The sequence below is a fragment of the Tamandua tetradactyla genome, chromosome 10 (assembly GCF_023851605.1).
Source record: "Tamandua tetradactyla isolate mTamTet1 chromosome 10, mTamTet1.pri, whole genome shotgun sequence".
Lineage (NCBI taxonomy): Eukaryota > Metazoa > Chordata > Mammalia > Pilosa > Myrmecophagidae > Tamandua > Tamandua tetradactyla.
This window is the reverse complement of record NC_135336.1, coordinates 76236505-76252868: the sequence shown is the minus strand read 5'-3', so window position 1 is coordinate 76252868 and position 16364 is coordinate 76236505. Positions and strand designations below refer to the sequence as shown.

Here is a 16364-nt window from a genome sequence, read left to right as displayed (position 1 = left end):
CCAGAACCTGTGACTTACAAGGCAAAGGGGACCTTGCAGGTGTGACTGCATTAAGGATTTTGTGATAGGGAGATTTCCCTGGATTATATGAAAGGCCCCAATGTGAACACAAGGGTCCTTATAAAGGAAAGAAGAAGATAAAAGAGTCAGAGTTGGAGAAGGAGCCCATGATGAGGAAAGCAGAGGTCAGAATTATGTAAGAAAGGAGCCACACGTCAAGGCACACAGGAGGCCTCTAGAAGATGGATAGGGCAAGAAAACAGCTCTCCCTAGAGCCTCCAGAGCACCTTGATTTTAGAACTTCTGACCTTCCAAACTGTAAGATACTAAACCTGTGCTGGTTTAAGCCAGTACACTAGAGGTATTTTTCATAGCAGCAATAGGAAACTAAGAAAAAGACTGGAGATGTAGGCAGAGTCAGAACATAGACCACGGTGAAGACTTAGTGGGCCAGGGAGAATGGGATGAGAAAGCCTTGGGAGGACAGGAGGGAGCCATTATCTAATTCTCTGCAGGTAACCATCTGCAGACATTACTGCAGCTATGTAACTGCAGGGAAGAAGTAGAACTGGAGTCAGGGGTCCCAGGAAGAAAGAGAGAATGTTGGCCTGAGGATCAAGGCTAAAGGAAGCTGGACAAGCAGCCGGATCCCATGAGTAAGTCCTAAGAGGTAGGAGCCATCTGATTTTCCTAAGGGCTTGCAGGTGAGAAATAAGAGAAAGAAAAGAATCGAGTGTTGGGGTTTAAGCCACAGGCCGAGTATTATTATCACTTACTAAGATGAAAATGATGGGGAAAAAAACAGGATTGGAAATGGAAAAAATTTTTTTGATTTTAATATATAAAAATGGTTACTTCCTGATTGACATGCAAGTGGTAATGACCAATGGTCACGTGGGTGTATGGTTTTCAAGTTCAGAGGAGAAGAATTGAAATATGAATATGGGAGTGTTCAGTATATGGCTGGTATTAAAGTCAGGGAACTGGATAAAATCATTTATGGAATGAATATAGCTGGAGAAGAGGAGAAAACTGAAAGAAGAGCCCTGGACTATTCTGATATTTTATTTTTGAAAAGAAGAAAAAGTTCTGGAAATAAATACTGATAATGAACCGGAAGAGAGATCATAGGAAAGTCACAAATGTGTGGAGGGTCTTGGAAATCAAGTGAAGAAAGTTGTTCAAAGATGTTTCCTTAAGTTTCTTGGAAAAATTTACTAGTCAAAAGATGTTGAGGGTTATCTGGCTTACTCCTGGTTCCCTGTCCTTCTCTTCACTTACACTTAAATTAGTAAGCATATAGCTATTCTTTTAAAACAGATTTAAAGAATTAAATCCCTGCATGTATGTGCTTCTTTGCTTATGAAAAGGAATAGATAACTTTGCCTAGTTATCCACCCTCCTTTTACAATGCAACTATCTTTCGTACACTTTTTAAGTTTCTCTTTTGATTTCATATGGACCCATGTCCTTCCATAAATATTTTATTAATAGGTAATTATTATCATCATTACATGATACCCAAACTATTAACTCTTGGTCACTATTATCCCACTTAATCTAGCTCCTTTGTTCTTTTAGAATTGTCCCTGATATTCTTGAAAAGCTTCTTATTCTCTGGCAATAACATATTTCTAAGGCAGCCTGATTTGTACTTGCCTCAAAAAATTGGAATTGGCTGACCTCCTAGGAATCCTTGTTCCATTCAGAAGAAAATATGAATAGAGACCTAAAAGCAGTGGGCTGGAGGTAAAGGTTAGTGTTTGCAGTGGGCAAATATGCTGTGGTTGCTGTTGAGCCACCTTTGGTAGTGATAGTTACGGGTTTTAGAGTTACGAGTTTCTATTGATTATTTTTTTCCATTTAACTTATTGTGTCGCCCTATCCTAATTATCTTACCATGTTTTGCTTTCTACTTCACTGAGAATCCCACTTACAAATGGAAATCCTAATGGTCAGTGCAGTGAAGTTACTTGCATATTAGCACAAAAGCACATAGCATTAGTTTTTATTTCCATCCCTTTCAGCATATATAGAGTCCCTATCTGTGCCAGGTACTGTACTAGCCTTTGCTGTTACAGAGATCAGAAATGTGTGTCTTTCTGCTCTCCCCACATGAACCTCTCTTTCTCTTGCTACTAGAATCAATATTTTGCTTGGACATGTAGATTCATGAGGTGAATCTTGTAGAAAGCGGTAGAAATATGGTCAAGTTCTCCAAAGGCAGGCTCCTAGGTACCTCGAATGCTCTACTCAATCTCTGCTGATTGTGGCTCAAGTTTCCATACTTCTGCCATCTTTACCTTCTGCTGGATCATGGCTTGCCTGTCCAATGAGGTTATCTCTTTCTCTCATCCCCAACTGCTTCTGTTTCATAGTTTTTTTTCCTGCTTTGCTAGGATGTAATACTTTGAGACAAGAAATTCTTGAAAATATCATTTCCCTCTCAATTGCTTTCTCTGATGCCTTCCTTCTCCCCTTCCTCAGATTTGAGTAAATGGAAAAACAAGGAAGGAGTTGCATTGTGCAACAAACATCCCAACAGTGATTATAAATTAACAGATTCCTTGGTCCCACAGCAGCCTACCACATTAGAACCTCTGAAGGCGGAAACTGGGAATCTGAATATTTTAGGAATTTCTCAGGTGGCTTACATAAACAATAGAGTTTCCACTATAATATATATTTGCAAGTTGTTTTCACTGAAGAAAGACTATGAAATTACTACAGGATATAATATCAGTGGCTTCAGCTGGTATTAGGTTTGTGGTTGGGAGTTTAAATACATAGACACAGAATGGATCGTGGAACAAGACTTGAAAGAGAAATTTAAACATCGGTAGATATTTACTACATATAATAGTAGTTATAGATTTTGCAAAAATGAAAACATGAAATAAGAGGCTGTTTCCCATGCAAGATAGTAACAACTTTGAAAATCATTAAGAATGTATGAGAGAGAATTACATTGCTTTAAACTGTATTTAATTAGAACAGTAGTTCAAAATATGCATATACAATTTTCACAGTTTGTAGTTCTTGGATTGGTTGTCTACTCAAAACTTTAAAATAATGAGAGGAAATGTTGATTACTATACTTCATGTTACTTATAAACTATGCTATGTTGATAACTATATTTCATTCTTGGACAGAGTGCGATACTTACAAAAGAGATAAGAATTTGGGAATTTAGCAGCTCTTTCAATTGCCTTAAGTTAACATTTATTTAAATCTTTAATAAATATACTGCATATACATCTCTTGTCTTCCAATATGATTGTTTCTGAAGCTAAAATATGTAGAATGCATTTAGGGAAACAATACACTCATGTTTGATAATTAAATACATTCTACAAACTTCAAAAGGGAATCTATATGATAGGCAATACTCTGAGCAATTTTTAAGTTATTATTGAAAAGTAATATCATTTATATTTATACAATTAATGGTAAAATTTTCAGAAATATTGTTTTTCTCAGATATAATACTTAGTGAGTCAAATATTTGAGCTTTTGAGAGTGCAAGCATTTAATTACCTACATCTAAGTAGTTTTCAGGAGATATTTGTGGGCCCTATTAAAGTCTGTGCCTATGACACATTCTGAAACATGCCCAATTCTATACACATTTTATTCACCGTATTAAAGGCAAGCTAGGGAGCACACGCTAGAGCAGTTGCAAGATCTTTTTTTTACTATTGAGTAAATCAATAAATTATTGTTTAACATCATCGAGTCCTTTAAAAAAATGTGTTTAACTGTTACCTCAGTTCTAACAGTCACAGTAATCAAGCAAAAACTATGAACAGCTGAGCTTTAGGAAAACTTGCCCCAAAATTTGGTAGAGAAGGAAGATCAGAGACAGGATGCCAGGGAAGAGATATCACTTCAACCCTTCTCCCTGGGCTACAGTGGGCAGGGGAGCCCCTTGGGACAGTAGGAGTGGGATACAGTCATCATGTTTGAAATTTCCAATGTCTGTCTTGGCTATGGTCCTGATTCCTCCAACCTGGAAAAGGGAAAGTCATAGGGCTTCTTCACAAGGAAAGAGTGTCTCTGCAGCACCATAAGCACCTCCTGGCCCAGCATGTAGGTCATTTAAGAAGCTGCCACCAACCACTTAGAGCAGAGTTACCCTTCCTTACCTGAGCCAGATGACCCAGTGGCTGGGTTCATCTCTCCCTCTTTTCCCCCCAGTCCTTCATTCATGTTCACCCCACCCATAGAACCCTGCTCATAGCTGTCTGAGGCATCCCTGAATGCTGGTACAAGTGCAGGCTCTAAAATCAGTCTCAGCTCAAGTCTCTGCCCTGCCATTTAAGCAATCAGTACTATAGTCTGTTCAATTTGTAAAAATCAAAGCATTATGTTGAGGATAACACACACATGATATCACTGTCAGTGGCACTGCGTTATATACAATGTAGGTCCTCAATAATTGGGAGGTATTCTATGGTCATAAAACACTTAGGTAAACTTCCTCAAGTTTTAACTTAGTATGGTTTCCAGTGGATGCTTATTGGATGCTTGGTGTTCATTGGTTCCTGTTGGCAGCTACTTGAACAAAAATGATCCTTTATGTAACATAATAAAGTGGCAAATGGATGAAAAGATAGGTAGAATTGAAATAATTTTGTGACATTTATGTATTTGTATATGTATTTGTTCTTGGATTTTAATATTTGAAATACCATGTTAAGCTGGGCATTTGTAACCTAAAAGAATTGGAAGGCAGCTATGCTCACCAACTATACCACCAATGAATTGAATCAATAACTCTGCTGAAAGTGTGCAGTCATTGAAATTTTGTCTTCATTGTGAATACAGCTTAATTAGTTTAATTCCAGCTGTTCAACAGTAATTTCTTAGCATGAAGCTGTTATAGGCTAACAGTACACATAGGAGTCCCTGCACACTTTCAAATTATAATATACTGTCCAATTTAATTCGTCAATACAGCACAGGCATTATCCTTTACCAATACATTATCAATGGGCAACATTGCCCATGAAAATGATTCAGATTCATTGCATATGAAAAAGTGTTCAATTGCATTTATTAGATTATCAACATCTTAACAAATTTACTGCTTACCTTAACTCCATGTAAATTAGCTCCCCCTAAGCATGAGGCTGCTTCTGGACTTCCTTCAATTACTCCAACAGCTGCTAAATTGTCTGAAGAAGCACGGAACCAAAGCATAATCCCCACAATGCATTGCTATCTAAAGCAGTGCTTCTCAAACCTGGCAATCCATTTCCATAAACTTGAAGTTTTAATTTAAAAGTTATTTTTTTAATATCCTCGAGTTCTATCCCACACTCTTGAGGTCAGATTTGGGTGAGGGAATTCAGGTATCAGTATTATCTAAAAGCACTCCATGTGATTCTCATAAGCTGCCAGGGTTGAGAACTACCACCTACAAATAGAGATGAAGAAATGATTTAAATGATGGGGAGATTAGTATCTAATTAAGGCTTCCTCTACGATGTGATCAGAAAAAAAAAACTAAAGGAAGTTTTTTTTTTTTAAGGAGAACCTTGAAGAGAATTCCGAGAACATTTTAGGTTGGAAACTCTTAATTCTGAAATATCTACCGCATAGATTTCTAGCAATGATCTGCTTTAGATGGAAAGTGTTCCTTATACTTCTTTGCTATGCTCTTCAGGAGAAATTTAGAGCCGTCTAAGTGGAAAGCAATCTTGGGCCTTCATATGACATCGAATCTGACTTCTCAAGCAGTGGCTCGGCTGATAGATCAAATTGTCATAAACCCACATTACAATAAGCGGAGAAAGGACAGTGACATCGCCATGCTGCACCTTGAATTTAATGTGAACTACACAGGTAAAAGGAATCACTTTAGTTGTCTAATCTGTCCAAATTAATTTAAAATATAATCAGTAAGGGGTATGGTATGTATGAATTTTTTTCTTTTAATTTCTTTTTCTGAATTGATGCAAATGATCTAAGAAATGATCATGATGATGAATATACAACTATGTGATGATGTGAGTTATTTATTATATACCAAGAATGGAATGATCATACAGTAAAAATGTTTGTGTTTGTATGTTGTTATGTTTAAAAAAATTTTTTTAATTAAAAAATATATTTATATATAATCAGTGCCAATTCATTGATAGTCCATAAAAGTTGCATAATTAGTTACAGAAATCATTATAATTTAAATGTAACTTGGGCGGTGCGACAATGGCTCAGTGGCAGAATTCTCCTGCCATGTGGGTTTTCGATTCCTGTGCCTGCGGATGCAAAAAAAAAAAAAAAAGACAGAAAGAAAGAGATGTAACTTGGAAATGGAGAGAAACATATTCAATCAAGAAATTTATCTTTCTAGAAAGCTGATCAGTAGAATAAAATTCGCAGAGCCCTCAATAACAATAAACTGAAAGGAACAGCACAGAGAATGTAAGTCATATAATTATTGTGCTTGGCTTCTCTGCTTCTGCTGTAAAAGAGAGGCAGATCCGTGTGCCACAAAAGCTAGAGTAGGACATATAGAGAGGATATGCTCTATGAACAAAGTGATTTGGAATTAAGTTTTCCATAGAACGAAGTTTTTAAAGGAGATTCAATAACATTAGTAGAATAGCAGATGGAAAACTTTCTCCAAAACCTGGATAATTTGCATGAAATCACCAGGAGAAAAGTATGTCCTGAAAGGCTGTCCTTAACTCCAACCTTTACTCTGAAGACATATCCAATTCCTAGTTAAGAGAAAATGCCTGCATCTCTGTGCTCTCATGGAATTTGGGGTGCACATGTGTTATCACACTTGTGAATTATTTGTAGGGTTAATTGTGTAGCCCTGTCCTTGAGGATAGGCAGTGTTTCTGATTCATCTTTGTGTCAGTCATGAGTCTTACACGAAAGGAGTGCTGAACAAATAAATGTCAAAGGGTTTGAAAATTCTTCCAGAAAGACTTTAAAAGTCAGTGACCAATGTTAATGTTTTCTGAAGTGCCCTGTAAAACAAACGCCTGAAAGCTTTTTTAATGGGGAGGTAATTGGGGAAAATCAAAGGCGCCTCATAATATTTGCTTAAGTTTCTCTTAATTGACTTTGAAAAATAGTTCAACTAAGAATTCCACAGAACTTGCACTGGTAAGTCCTATGATTGTTTAAATATCAAATATAAATTATTAATTCCAGCTATAAACATTGTTTATACTATAAAAATAATTAGGAGACTTACAGAAGACCCTAAATGGTCACCAGTGGTACCGAAACCATTGTCATAGTGGTTCTGCTCTGAAATATATCTTTATTCTAAGATTGATATAAAAAATGTTCAGGCAAGAAAATATGAAAACCAAGTTTTATAGATTAAATTTTGATAAAACTTATTATAAACATATGTGTGTCTTTTTTTTCCTTCAGATTATGTGCAACCTATTTGTTTACCAGAAAAAAAACAAATATTTCCTCCAGGAAGGACTTGCTCTATTGCCGGCTGGGGGAGGACTGACAATCAAGGTAAATGATCAACCTCAAAAAAAAAAAAAATCACTAAGAAAAAAATATGCTGCTCCATGATCCTTTAAATACTTTTAAATTTTTTTACAACTCAAACTATAAAAATGCACTCTTATACAAAAAGTATATTAAAATCAAAGCTGTATATTCTTTATTTCCTTCACTTGAAAAATGTCATGATTTATTAAATTTGAAATTTAAAAATGGAAATCGTTCTTAGAAGTCTGTATCAAACTTTGTATTTTCTATCACAATGTAGACTTTCCAAAGACAAAGTATCTACTAACAAAAATTTTAAACTCTTTATTACTTGAGAAATGAGTATTTTTTTAAGAGCTAAGTAAGTTTGGCTCACATTTACTTATTGTTACTTGAGATATACATTTAATTGACTTAAAAGCATCTAAGAGTAGTATGATGCCAAGAAAAAAAAATGTATCTGAGATCAATTTCATTTAGGAATAAAAGGCCAGGTCATATTTATACTTAATGAATGATGGCAATTTTTATGAATTTTAAGAACAATGCCTTTTAATTTCTACCTACTAAATTGCATAAAATCCCAGGTTCCCCCTTTTTGTGTGTGGTACATAATTATCTAGGAAAACCATGAACATGTTGTCTAGAAAGAGATAAGCTGCTATTCGTTGGTTAGATTAAAGCAGTCAGTAAACTTAAAATAACTTGACTTAAATACTTTATGTTTGTTTGTGTGTGTGTGTGTGTGTGTGTGTGTATTCTCAATTTTCTTCATGGAAATTCATGTTGACAAATATTTAATATTGTGATACCACTCAAATTTTCTTACCCAAGAGTTGTATCTTCCCAACCAAATGTTTTTATTGACAGACAAGCAAAAAAAAAATGGCTTTTATGTTTTTCATAAAACTAAAGTCCACCAGTCCATCTATCTTTGTAGAATGGATGGTAATAAGATGCTGACTTTGCTCCTTCACCACAACCTCTCCAAATCACTTTCTTAAAATTCATTGTCAAACTTTAAAAGTCATCCATTGGTATGCTGCTGGAGCCACTGGCAACAGTGGGCACAAGCCATTTGTGCCTATATCCTTCCCTTCCAACTCCTTGTTGAGTTAGGATGCTGGTATGTTGAAATCACATACAGTGGGAATGTTCATGCCATGCCAATTGACAGATTATACATAGTCAGGAGATTTTTTTTTTTCTGGAGAGATCGTTGTTAAACATTTACAAACACATCAGTGGGTCATACAACACTGCTTTTCACCTAAATTACACGCACACCTATTTGTTTACTTGGGTTTCTTTTTTGTAGTACATGGATTCGACCTAACTGGAAATGAGGTGAGAGATTTTTTTGCAACAACACAGGCCCTCTTGTGGACTAACTTATCCCCAATCTTCTACGTCTCTTAGGGAACCAATTAGAGGTTCTAACTATTGGAAAGTGTCTTCCATGTACCTTTTATGGCACACGAAACATTAGTTCCATGTACCTTTTATGGGACACAAGACATTAGTTTCATATCCCTCTTGGAATTAGTATTTCAAAAAACAGAGATCCATGCTTCCAGTAGATGAGTCATTTGTAAAATGCATGGAAGTACACTCCCACTAGAAAAGTGCCTACAGCACCACAAAGAAGTTGAATGCCGTTATACAGGAGCACCTCCTCAGGTGCCAAATGAAAAGCACTTGTGAATTTCTGAACCATCGCTAATTTCCATGAATGAAATTCTTTGTGCTGGTGGGCTTTTTTTCCACAAGCAATACTCTAACTGCTGAAAGTTACTGAAAAAGTTTAAAGACCATCTAGTCCAATCCACCATTCCCACTAGCCCTTAGAAAAGAAAGCTGTATTTTCCTGTATCCATTTGGTAAAATTCACAGATGGGCTTTATTATGTACTTTAAAGCACAAGGTTTAGCATTTAGTTCTTTTATATAAACACACAGTGCTCGATAATGAGAGTGAAATGTTGGAATAAATAAGACTGATGGTGGCTCATTCAAGACTGATATGTGTTGATCATTTCTGACTGGTTGTCTGTATTATCTATTTTGAACAGGTCCTACTGCAGACATATTGCAGGAAGCTGACGTTCCTCTCCTATCAAATGAGAAATGTCAACAACAGATGCCAGAATATAACATTACAGAAAATATGGTATGTGCAGGCTATGAAGAAGGAGGAATAGATTCTTGTCAGGTAAATATGTAAAATTGTTCACACTGCATTTCCATAAAGTGTTTGCTGTGTAAATCACTTCAGTGCTTAACAAAGATTCAGAAGTACAGAAATCATCAAGTCCCCATAATCTTTATCTCAACTTTTACACACATACATACACACAATTCTTGCCAACTCTGACTTTTTGCTTTTGTGTTCTATTTGTATAGTCCTGCTGAGTGTGGATCTCAGCATTAGAAAATAAATAAATAAAACAAAAAAACTAGTATTTACCAATTTAAAATAAAAGAGCAACTAAGATGCAATGACAAAAATTAAATGCAGTCCATGATCCTGGACTGGATCTAAAAATGGAACAGAAAAGGCTCAAAGGGACATTATGGGGACAAATGAAACAAATTGGAATAGAGTGCAAGCTTTGTATCAATGATAAATTTCCTGAACTTGATAACTATACTGAAGGTGGTTTATAGGTGAACAAATATCCTTATTCTTAGGAGATGTTCATGTGAGTATTAAGTATTCAATAAGCATGATGTGTGTAACTCACTCTCAAATGTTCAGAAAATAGATAGATAGAGACAGAGAAAGAGATGGATAAATAGATGATGATGAAGAAGATTAGATAGATAGATAGATGATAGATAGATAGGTAGATAGATAGAGATAATATAGAATGATGTGGCAAATATGGCAAAATGTTAAAATTGGTGGATCTGGGTATCTGAGGTGGGAATATTGGACCTCTGCATATGGGGTTTGTATGATTTTTGCAACTGCTCTGTATGTTTGAAATTATTTCAAAACAAAAAGTTTAAGGAAAAAAAAATAATGCTTAAGAACAAGGGTTACAAATCTTACATCCTTAGGGACAAGGCATAAAGTGTGAATGTTTGAGGCAGGCAGGTAAAACAGGGAGTGGTGGACCTGAAGTTAACCTGGAGACAGCTTGTCTTAGCTAAAAGTGCTTATTTTCAAATTCTTTAAAATCCACTGTAAACTGAAAACAAACAAGCAAGCATGAAACAACAGCAAGACAGATCTTGAGGCCAATTTAGTCTCTGGGCCTCTAAGTTTCAACCCTGAACTATTGTCCAGGCATCCAGTAACCCGAAATAATTTCCGGATGAAAAATGACCTGGGTAGAGCTAACCACTAGAAGAGGGGTGAATGAAGAATTTGCTCCATAGCCTAGCAGAATCCTGGCTCTGGACCCTCTTTACTAGAATCTTTATATTGTCTTTTACATCTTATTTCAAAGGTGAAATAACATGTACCTACTGCAGTGATAATGTCAGTATTGCAATAAATTTGGAGTGGCAATAGCTTTTGACCTCCATCATAAAAAAAGGGAAATTTTACACATAAGCTACCCTCATTTAAGACCAAAACATCTTACTACCTGAAAATCATTTAGCCATCTTTACCTCCATGAACTCCATATGCACTCAAGAAATATAAGTAAATTCTGCTAGATTTTAGAGTCATAATTAATTATTAGGTGCAGCATGGAACACTACGCATTAAGAGCAAGGAATCTGGGCTTAAGACTGCTCTCGTTTCACCCTTCCTTTAAAACCGATTATTAGTAGGTTTAAATGAGGTAATATGTGTAAGGCACTGAGTATATTACCAGGCCCAATGCAAGTACTCAAAAATAGTAACAGGTTTTATAACAAGACATAGTAAATAAGTTTTCCAGCATGTTTTCTATATTTGAAAGTTAATTAAAAAGCTAATGAATTGATGTCTACAGATTACATTAAACTTGAAAGTATTACTGGATAAATTAATAATTTACAAATGTGAAACTAGTGGTTTATACCATGGGAAAATATTTTCATTTTTGTTACATATATTAACATATGTTATAATAATTTGACTTAACAAAAGGCTTTTCAACAGATGATTATGCAATTAAATCTCTGTATGAATCCTTTGGTTAAAGTCAATGCCTTGTGCCATGTTAAATTTTCAGCTTAGTTTTACATTTATTCTGCTTTGATGAACACTTGCAAATTCAAGACAAATCACATATTTTTCTTCTGGCTTAAAATTTATCTCTGGATCTTATACTTCCCTTTTAAAATTAAAAGCATGATGAAGATAAAATATATTGGCACTTAGGGGGAGATTTATAGAATTCTTGTGCAGGAGGGAAATCAGTTGTACCACTTCAATTACAGTTAATGGGGATTGTGTGGCAGATACCTCACGCTCTAGGCAGAAAATATGACTTGATGCTATTGATGTTAGGGTTACATTAAGCCAATAATTCATGCCAGATCTCTGAAATCTTATATTTGGCTCTGAATTTTACAGAGTCTAAGAATGTTATTCATTAGTAAGTAAGAATGCTTTCACACGAGTAATGTAATTTTATGTTTGAATAATCAGCACTCTAGATAGTCACATGTTTTTTTTCTTCAACTGTAATACTGTGTTGTATAAGAACCTTAACTGATGAAATAAGAATGCATTATTCAAAATTATGAACGTTTTTATTGATACATCTCTTGAATATGCCCTTAAGTGTTACTTTTCCCTTATAGTGGTGGTAAGGAACTTCATTAAGCATTCACACTTTCTTGTGTAACTTCTGGCTTACCACGGCATGTACTTGCAAGGCAGTTTGCTGGATTTAAAAGCATCACAAGAGGCTGTAGAATATCTTCTCTGTAACTGAATGTAGAGCAAACCCATTCCATAACCATTCATGGCCATATGATACCCCTGAGGTTCTTAAACTTGGCCACCGGTCAAGCAGATCAGCATCACTTGAGAACTTGAAACTGGAGAAGGAGGATGGCATTGTATGTCTTTAGCACACCCTCCGGGTAATGCTGATGCACAACCAAGTTTAAGATCCACTGTTCAAAGCAAGAATAGCCATCAACCTTACACTCAGATATTTAAGTCAAAGAAGGTAGTAATTTTACTTTATTCACAAATATAGCATCCAAGTGGAAACATAGATGTAAGGTTAAAATATATGTTCTAGGCATTCATTTATAGTTCTGGAGTAGTTACATATCACTGAGATAGTAGGAGAAGGAAATATTTTCACTGAACAAAGAGGAAAATTGAGACAAGGAAAAAGTGCACAACATATCTGAAATGGTGTTGTTTGATTATGGGAAGTGATGAGACCAAATCTAGATCTCCCAGACAGAAGGACCAGCTAGCATTTAGCCAACACATCTCCTGAGCGGTCCAAGTAACTGCAAATACCCAGTGCTGGGTAAGTTTAAAATCTTCATTCATGTAAACAATGTCTGGATTCTATTGTACATTAAAAAAATAAATTAGTTTAGATACTATGAAGAAAACCAAATTACTCCTTTTTAACAATATCCAGTTGAGGGTTATTTTTAGGCATTTCTAAATCACATATAACTTTGACTCTGTATTTATTCTTACCTTGGATTGATATTAGCCCATAAATATTTCTGAGCCCATATTGTTGGCTAAGGACTTAGGATGCAGAAATAAAAATCATAGTCCCTGCCTTCAAAAAACTTGAACATATTTATTCCATCTAGAACAGAGGTAGCCTGTAGTTGCCAATAGTATTTATGCTCCTTTGTTCCCAACAGAGAAGAAGTATTTTTATAGACCATATTTTTTCCTTAAACATAGTGCCCCAAAATAATAAAGAATCAAGCAAAAAAAATCATAAATTATATTTTCGGACATGGAGCTTGGGTTAAAATAGTCTATTGTACTAGTGATTTTAAACAAAGAATAGAAGGCTTTAAATTCCTCAGAAATATAAAAGAAGACCGATTAATTTAAAATGTGCACAGTTAATATGGGAAAAATGCTTGTAAATTTTCTGTCATTAAGTAATGATACTGTGCATTTTGCTTATTCACATTGTAAAAGAATCATGGGCAATTAAAATCTATGCCATTAACATTATCAGGTGCTGTTACCCAAATCAATGGCATTTCTTGAACAATTGAAGTCTCAGATGAATACACAAGTTCCTACCAGCAAAAATTACCTCAGAGGCTTACTTATTTCAATGAAATGTTAAATTTCATCAAATCTGATTGTCTTTGTCTAATGTCTAAAACATATGCTGCCCAAGAGAACTAAAATTTTTATGTGTGAGGTTTTTTTTCCCCCTTGGAGCATAATTCGGAATAATTTTTCTTTTCCACAAAGCCCTTTCACTACTCAGACTATACCCTGCTTAATAAAATGAATAGCTTTAAATATATTATTTGGTTGGGATATTCTTAATAGCTGAACTTTTGAGAATTCCATAGTACCCCTTAAGATGCCATAATTAAAATGAGAAAGCTCTTGCTTACAAGAGCATATAGTATGTTTTCGTTGTCTTAGCTTGTCTCCTTACTGAGGAACAAGGGGTCTCATTTCTGACCTATAATAGTGCTGAGAATGTGTACAGATGAGTGGCATTTAAATCATATTTTTTAATCTTTATTTTTGAGTCTATTAGCTAAAAACAATTCATGTATTTACATCAATTGACCACACATCTACAATTTTCTTTTGCAATGCATGGTTTAGGGAGATTCAGGTGGACCGTTAACGTGCCAAGAAAACAACAGGTGGATCCTAGCTGGTGTAACGTCATTCGGATACCAGTGCGCACGGCCTCATCGCCCAGGGGTGTATGCCCGGGTCTCAGAGTTCACAGAATGGATACAAAGTGTTCTACATTAGAGTGTTTCCAAACCAATCATGAAAGTCATGCAGTTTCCCCATTCCACTCTAAGAAGCATGGAAATTGAGAGTTTCATTAAAAAAAACTCTTATAAATTTATTTGTAAAGTTATTGTAAGAGAAGCCTTTATTCTTACCTGAGGTGAGGGCAAAATAATAAAAGTAATCTTTGCAATATAACATAATTTTATAGTGCATTTGGATTTTTTTTTTTTGCAAATAGCTCTTCTCTTACAAATATAATTTCCTTCACCCTTAATCATTATTTTTTTATTTCATCTTATTCAGAGGAAAATTTTGTCAAAGCACATTCCATATACTTCAGAAAGTTTGGACATAATTAGAAAAAGAAGTGAAATAAACCTTTTTTACCTGGTGAGTTAGTAATTGAAATAAATTGCTGTGTTATATAGTTCCTGCTTAGCTTACTATTATCAGAAGCGTAATAGTTTTTCTACTTTTCTATCCAAATGCATTTTCATTTCAACTTAAACACATCATCCATATTTTCTCAATTATAAAAAACAGTATTTATTCTAAGCTCATGTCACACACCCCAGACTAAACTGATTGCACATTCCTCCCAAATATTTAGATTACTCAAATACGACTTGAGTATAGTGTTGACGTTAAAATAGAAGGAATTTAACTGATACCATCATTCTTTTACTGAATCCTATTATTACCTGGATTATGTAAACTGTCTATTTCAAACTAACATTAAGTCTCCCAAAAATCAAATATATCAAAGAAATTCAACTAATCAAATATTTCTCTTGATTTTGTTACAGTGGAAACTTCTAATGTGTGTAAAGCTCATTTAGGCACAGCTGAATTATCCATTGAAGGGCCAAAAATGTGTAATAAATGAATTTGTCTCACTGTTTTAATCTCTTGGGTCATTTCCAGTGTAAGTGTAAACCTCAATGTGGGTTACCACACAGAATCTGTTGATTTAATTGGGGAGACAAAATTCATACCTATTTAATAAAAAAATACTTAAAACTCTTGCATGTTTCATATGGCCCAATATAATAAGAGAGAGAATAAGAGAGAGAGAATTGAAAGGAGTTGAAAGAAGGGATCAATCAGCCTGGATTGGCCTATGCAAGATATGAGAATTACCTACAGCTGGAAAAATGGTTATTACAGATGGATTGAAGAGGGCATTGGGGACAACTGTGGGAATTATTTTGAAGGTTCAAGGAGAGAAGACAGCAAAGAATCATGCCTTGTCATACCAAAATACTCTCACTGAGAAATAGTACAAGAAATGGGGAAATGCCATAAATAAGGTATGGCCAAATAATTGAGGACCATACACAAAATTTTTTAAGGTCTTTTCAATGACCTGATCTTAAGGGTTAGGAAGGTTGGAGTAGCAAGAGTAGGGTGCAGTGTTGGTTGTTTTTCACTTTCTGAAGATTGTTCCACAATTCATTTGCATTTCAAAACACATTAAAAGTATGTTCCAAAACTACAAACATTCAAGAAATAAATCATGTACTCCTTTTCATTTTTCAAAGGTCAGCTAAAGTTTAAGAAAGCATTTGGACAGCCTCATCACCCCTTCTAAAAGGGAGAGGTTTATTATCCCAGCACTAATCATTTATGGGTTTGGTAATTGATACCAGAAAGAGCTATCCATTCCTGGATTAAGATAAAGGGCAAAACCAAGACTCTTCCCCACTGCTTTTTTGCTTTTGTCTTGCAGCTGTAATAGTTCAGGGTGGCATGCACAAAGAAGAAAGCCTAGTCTTTCTAATTATGTAGTTTGGGGGAAAAGAGCTCAATCCCAGCAGCTGGGATCCTCTGCCCAGAGGAATAAGTAGCCAAAAGAAGAAAAAGGAGTGCTAAATATGGGCAGACCTAGGTTTAGTATGCCCAGTCTCTTAGTCTCTGAAAAGGAATCCATACTCACAGATTTCTGTTTTGCATCTTAGTTTTGTGAACCAAATCTATTTGTGATTTGGGTTACTGAGAGCATTTTATTATCTAC

The 16364-nt window shown here is 35.1% G+C and overlaps 1 protein-coding gene across 7 annotated transcripts in view; it reads left to right on the top strand.

The window, feature by feature from the left end:
• The window catches only part of TMPRSS15 (transmembrane serine protease 15), a 170477-nt gene extending 156057 nt beyond the window's left edge, over positions 1-14420 (top strand). For 5 of the 7 annotated variants that reach the window (XM_077118756.1, XM_077118753.1, XM_077118752.1 and 2 more), the window contains 4 exons: positions 5670-5848; positions 7403-7498; positions 9549-9688; positions 14210-14420. In XM_077118756.1, coding sequence (XP_076974871.1) covers positions 5670-5848; positions 7403-7498; positions 9549-9688; positions 14210-14365 — 571 coding nt within the window. In that variant the 3' untranslated portion in view covers positions 14366-14420. Of the gene's footprint in view, positions 1-515; positions 671-5669; positions 5849-7402; positions 7499-9548; positions 9689-14209 lie in introns of those variants that run through there. The other 2 variants (XR_013158614.1, XR_013158615.1) reach the window with 2 other exon arrangements.
• The last annotated feature ends 1944 nt before the right edge of the window (positions 14421-16364 follow it).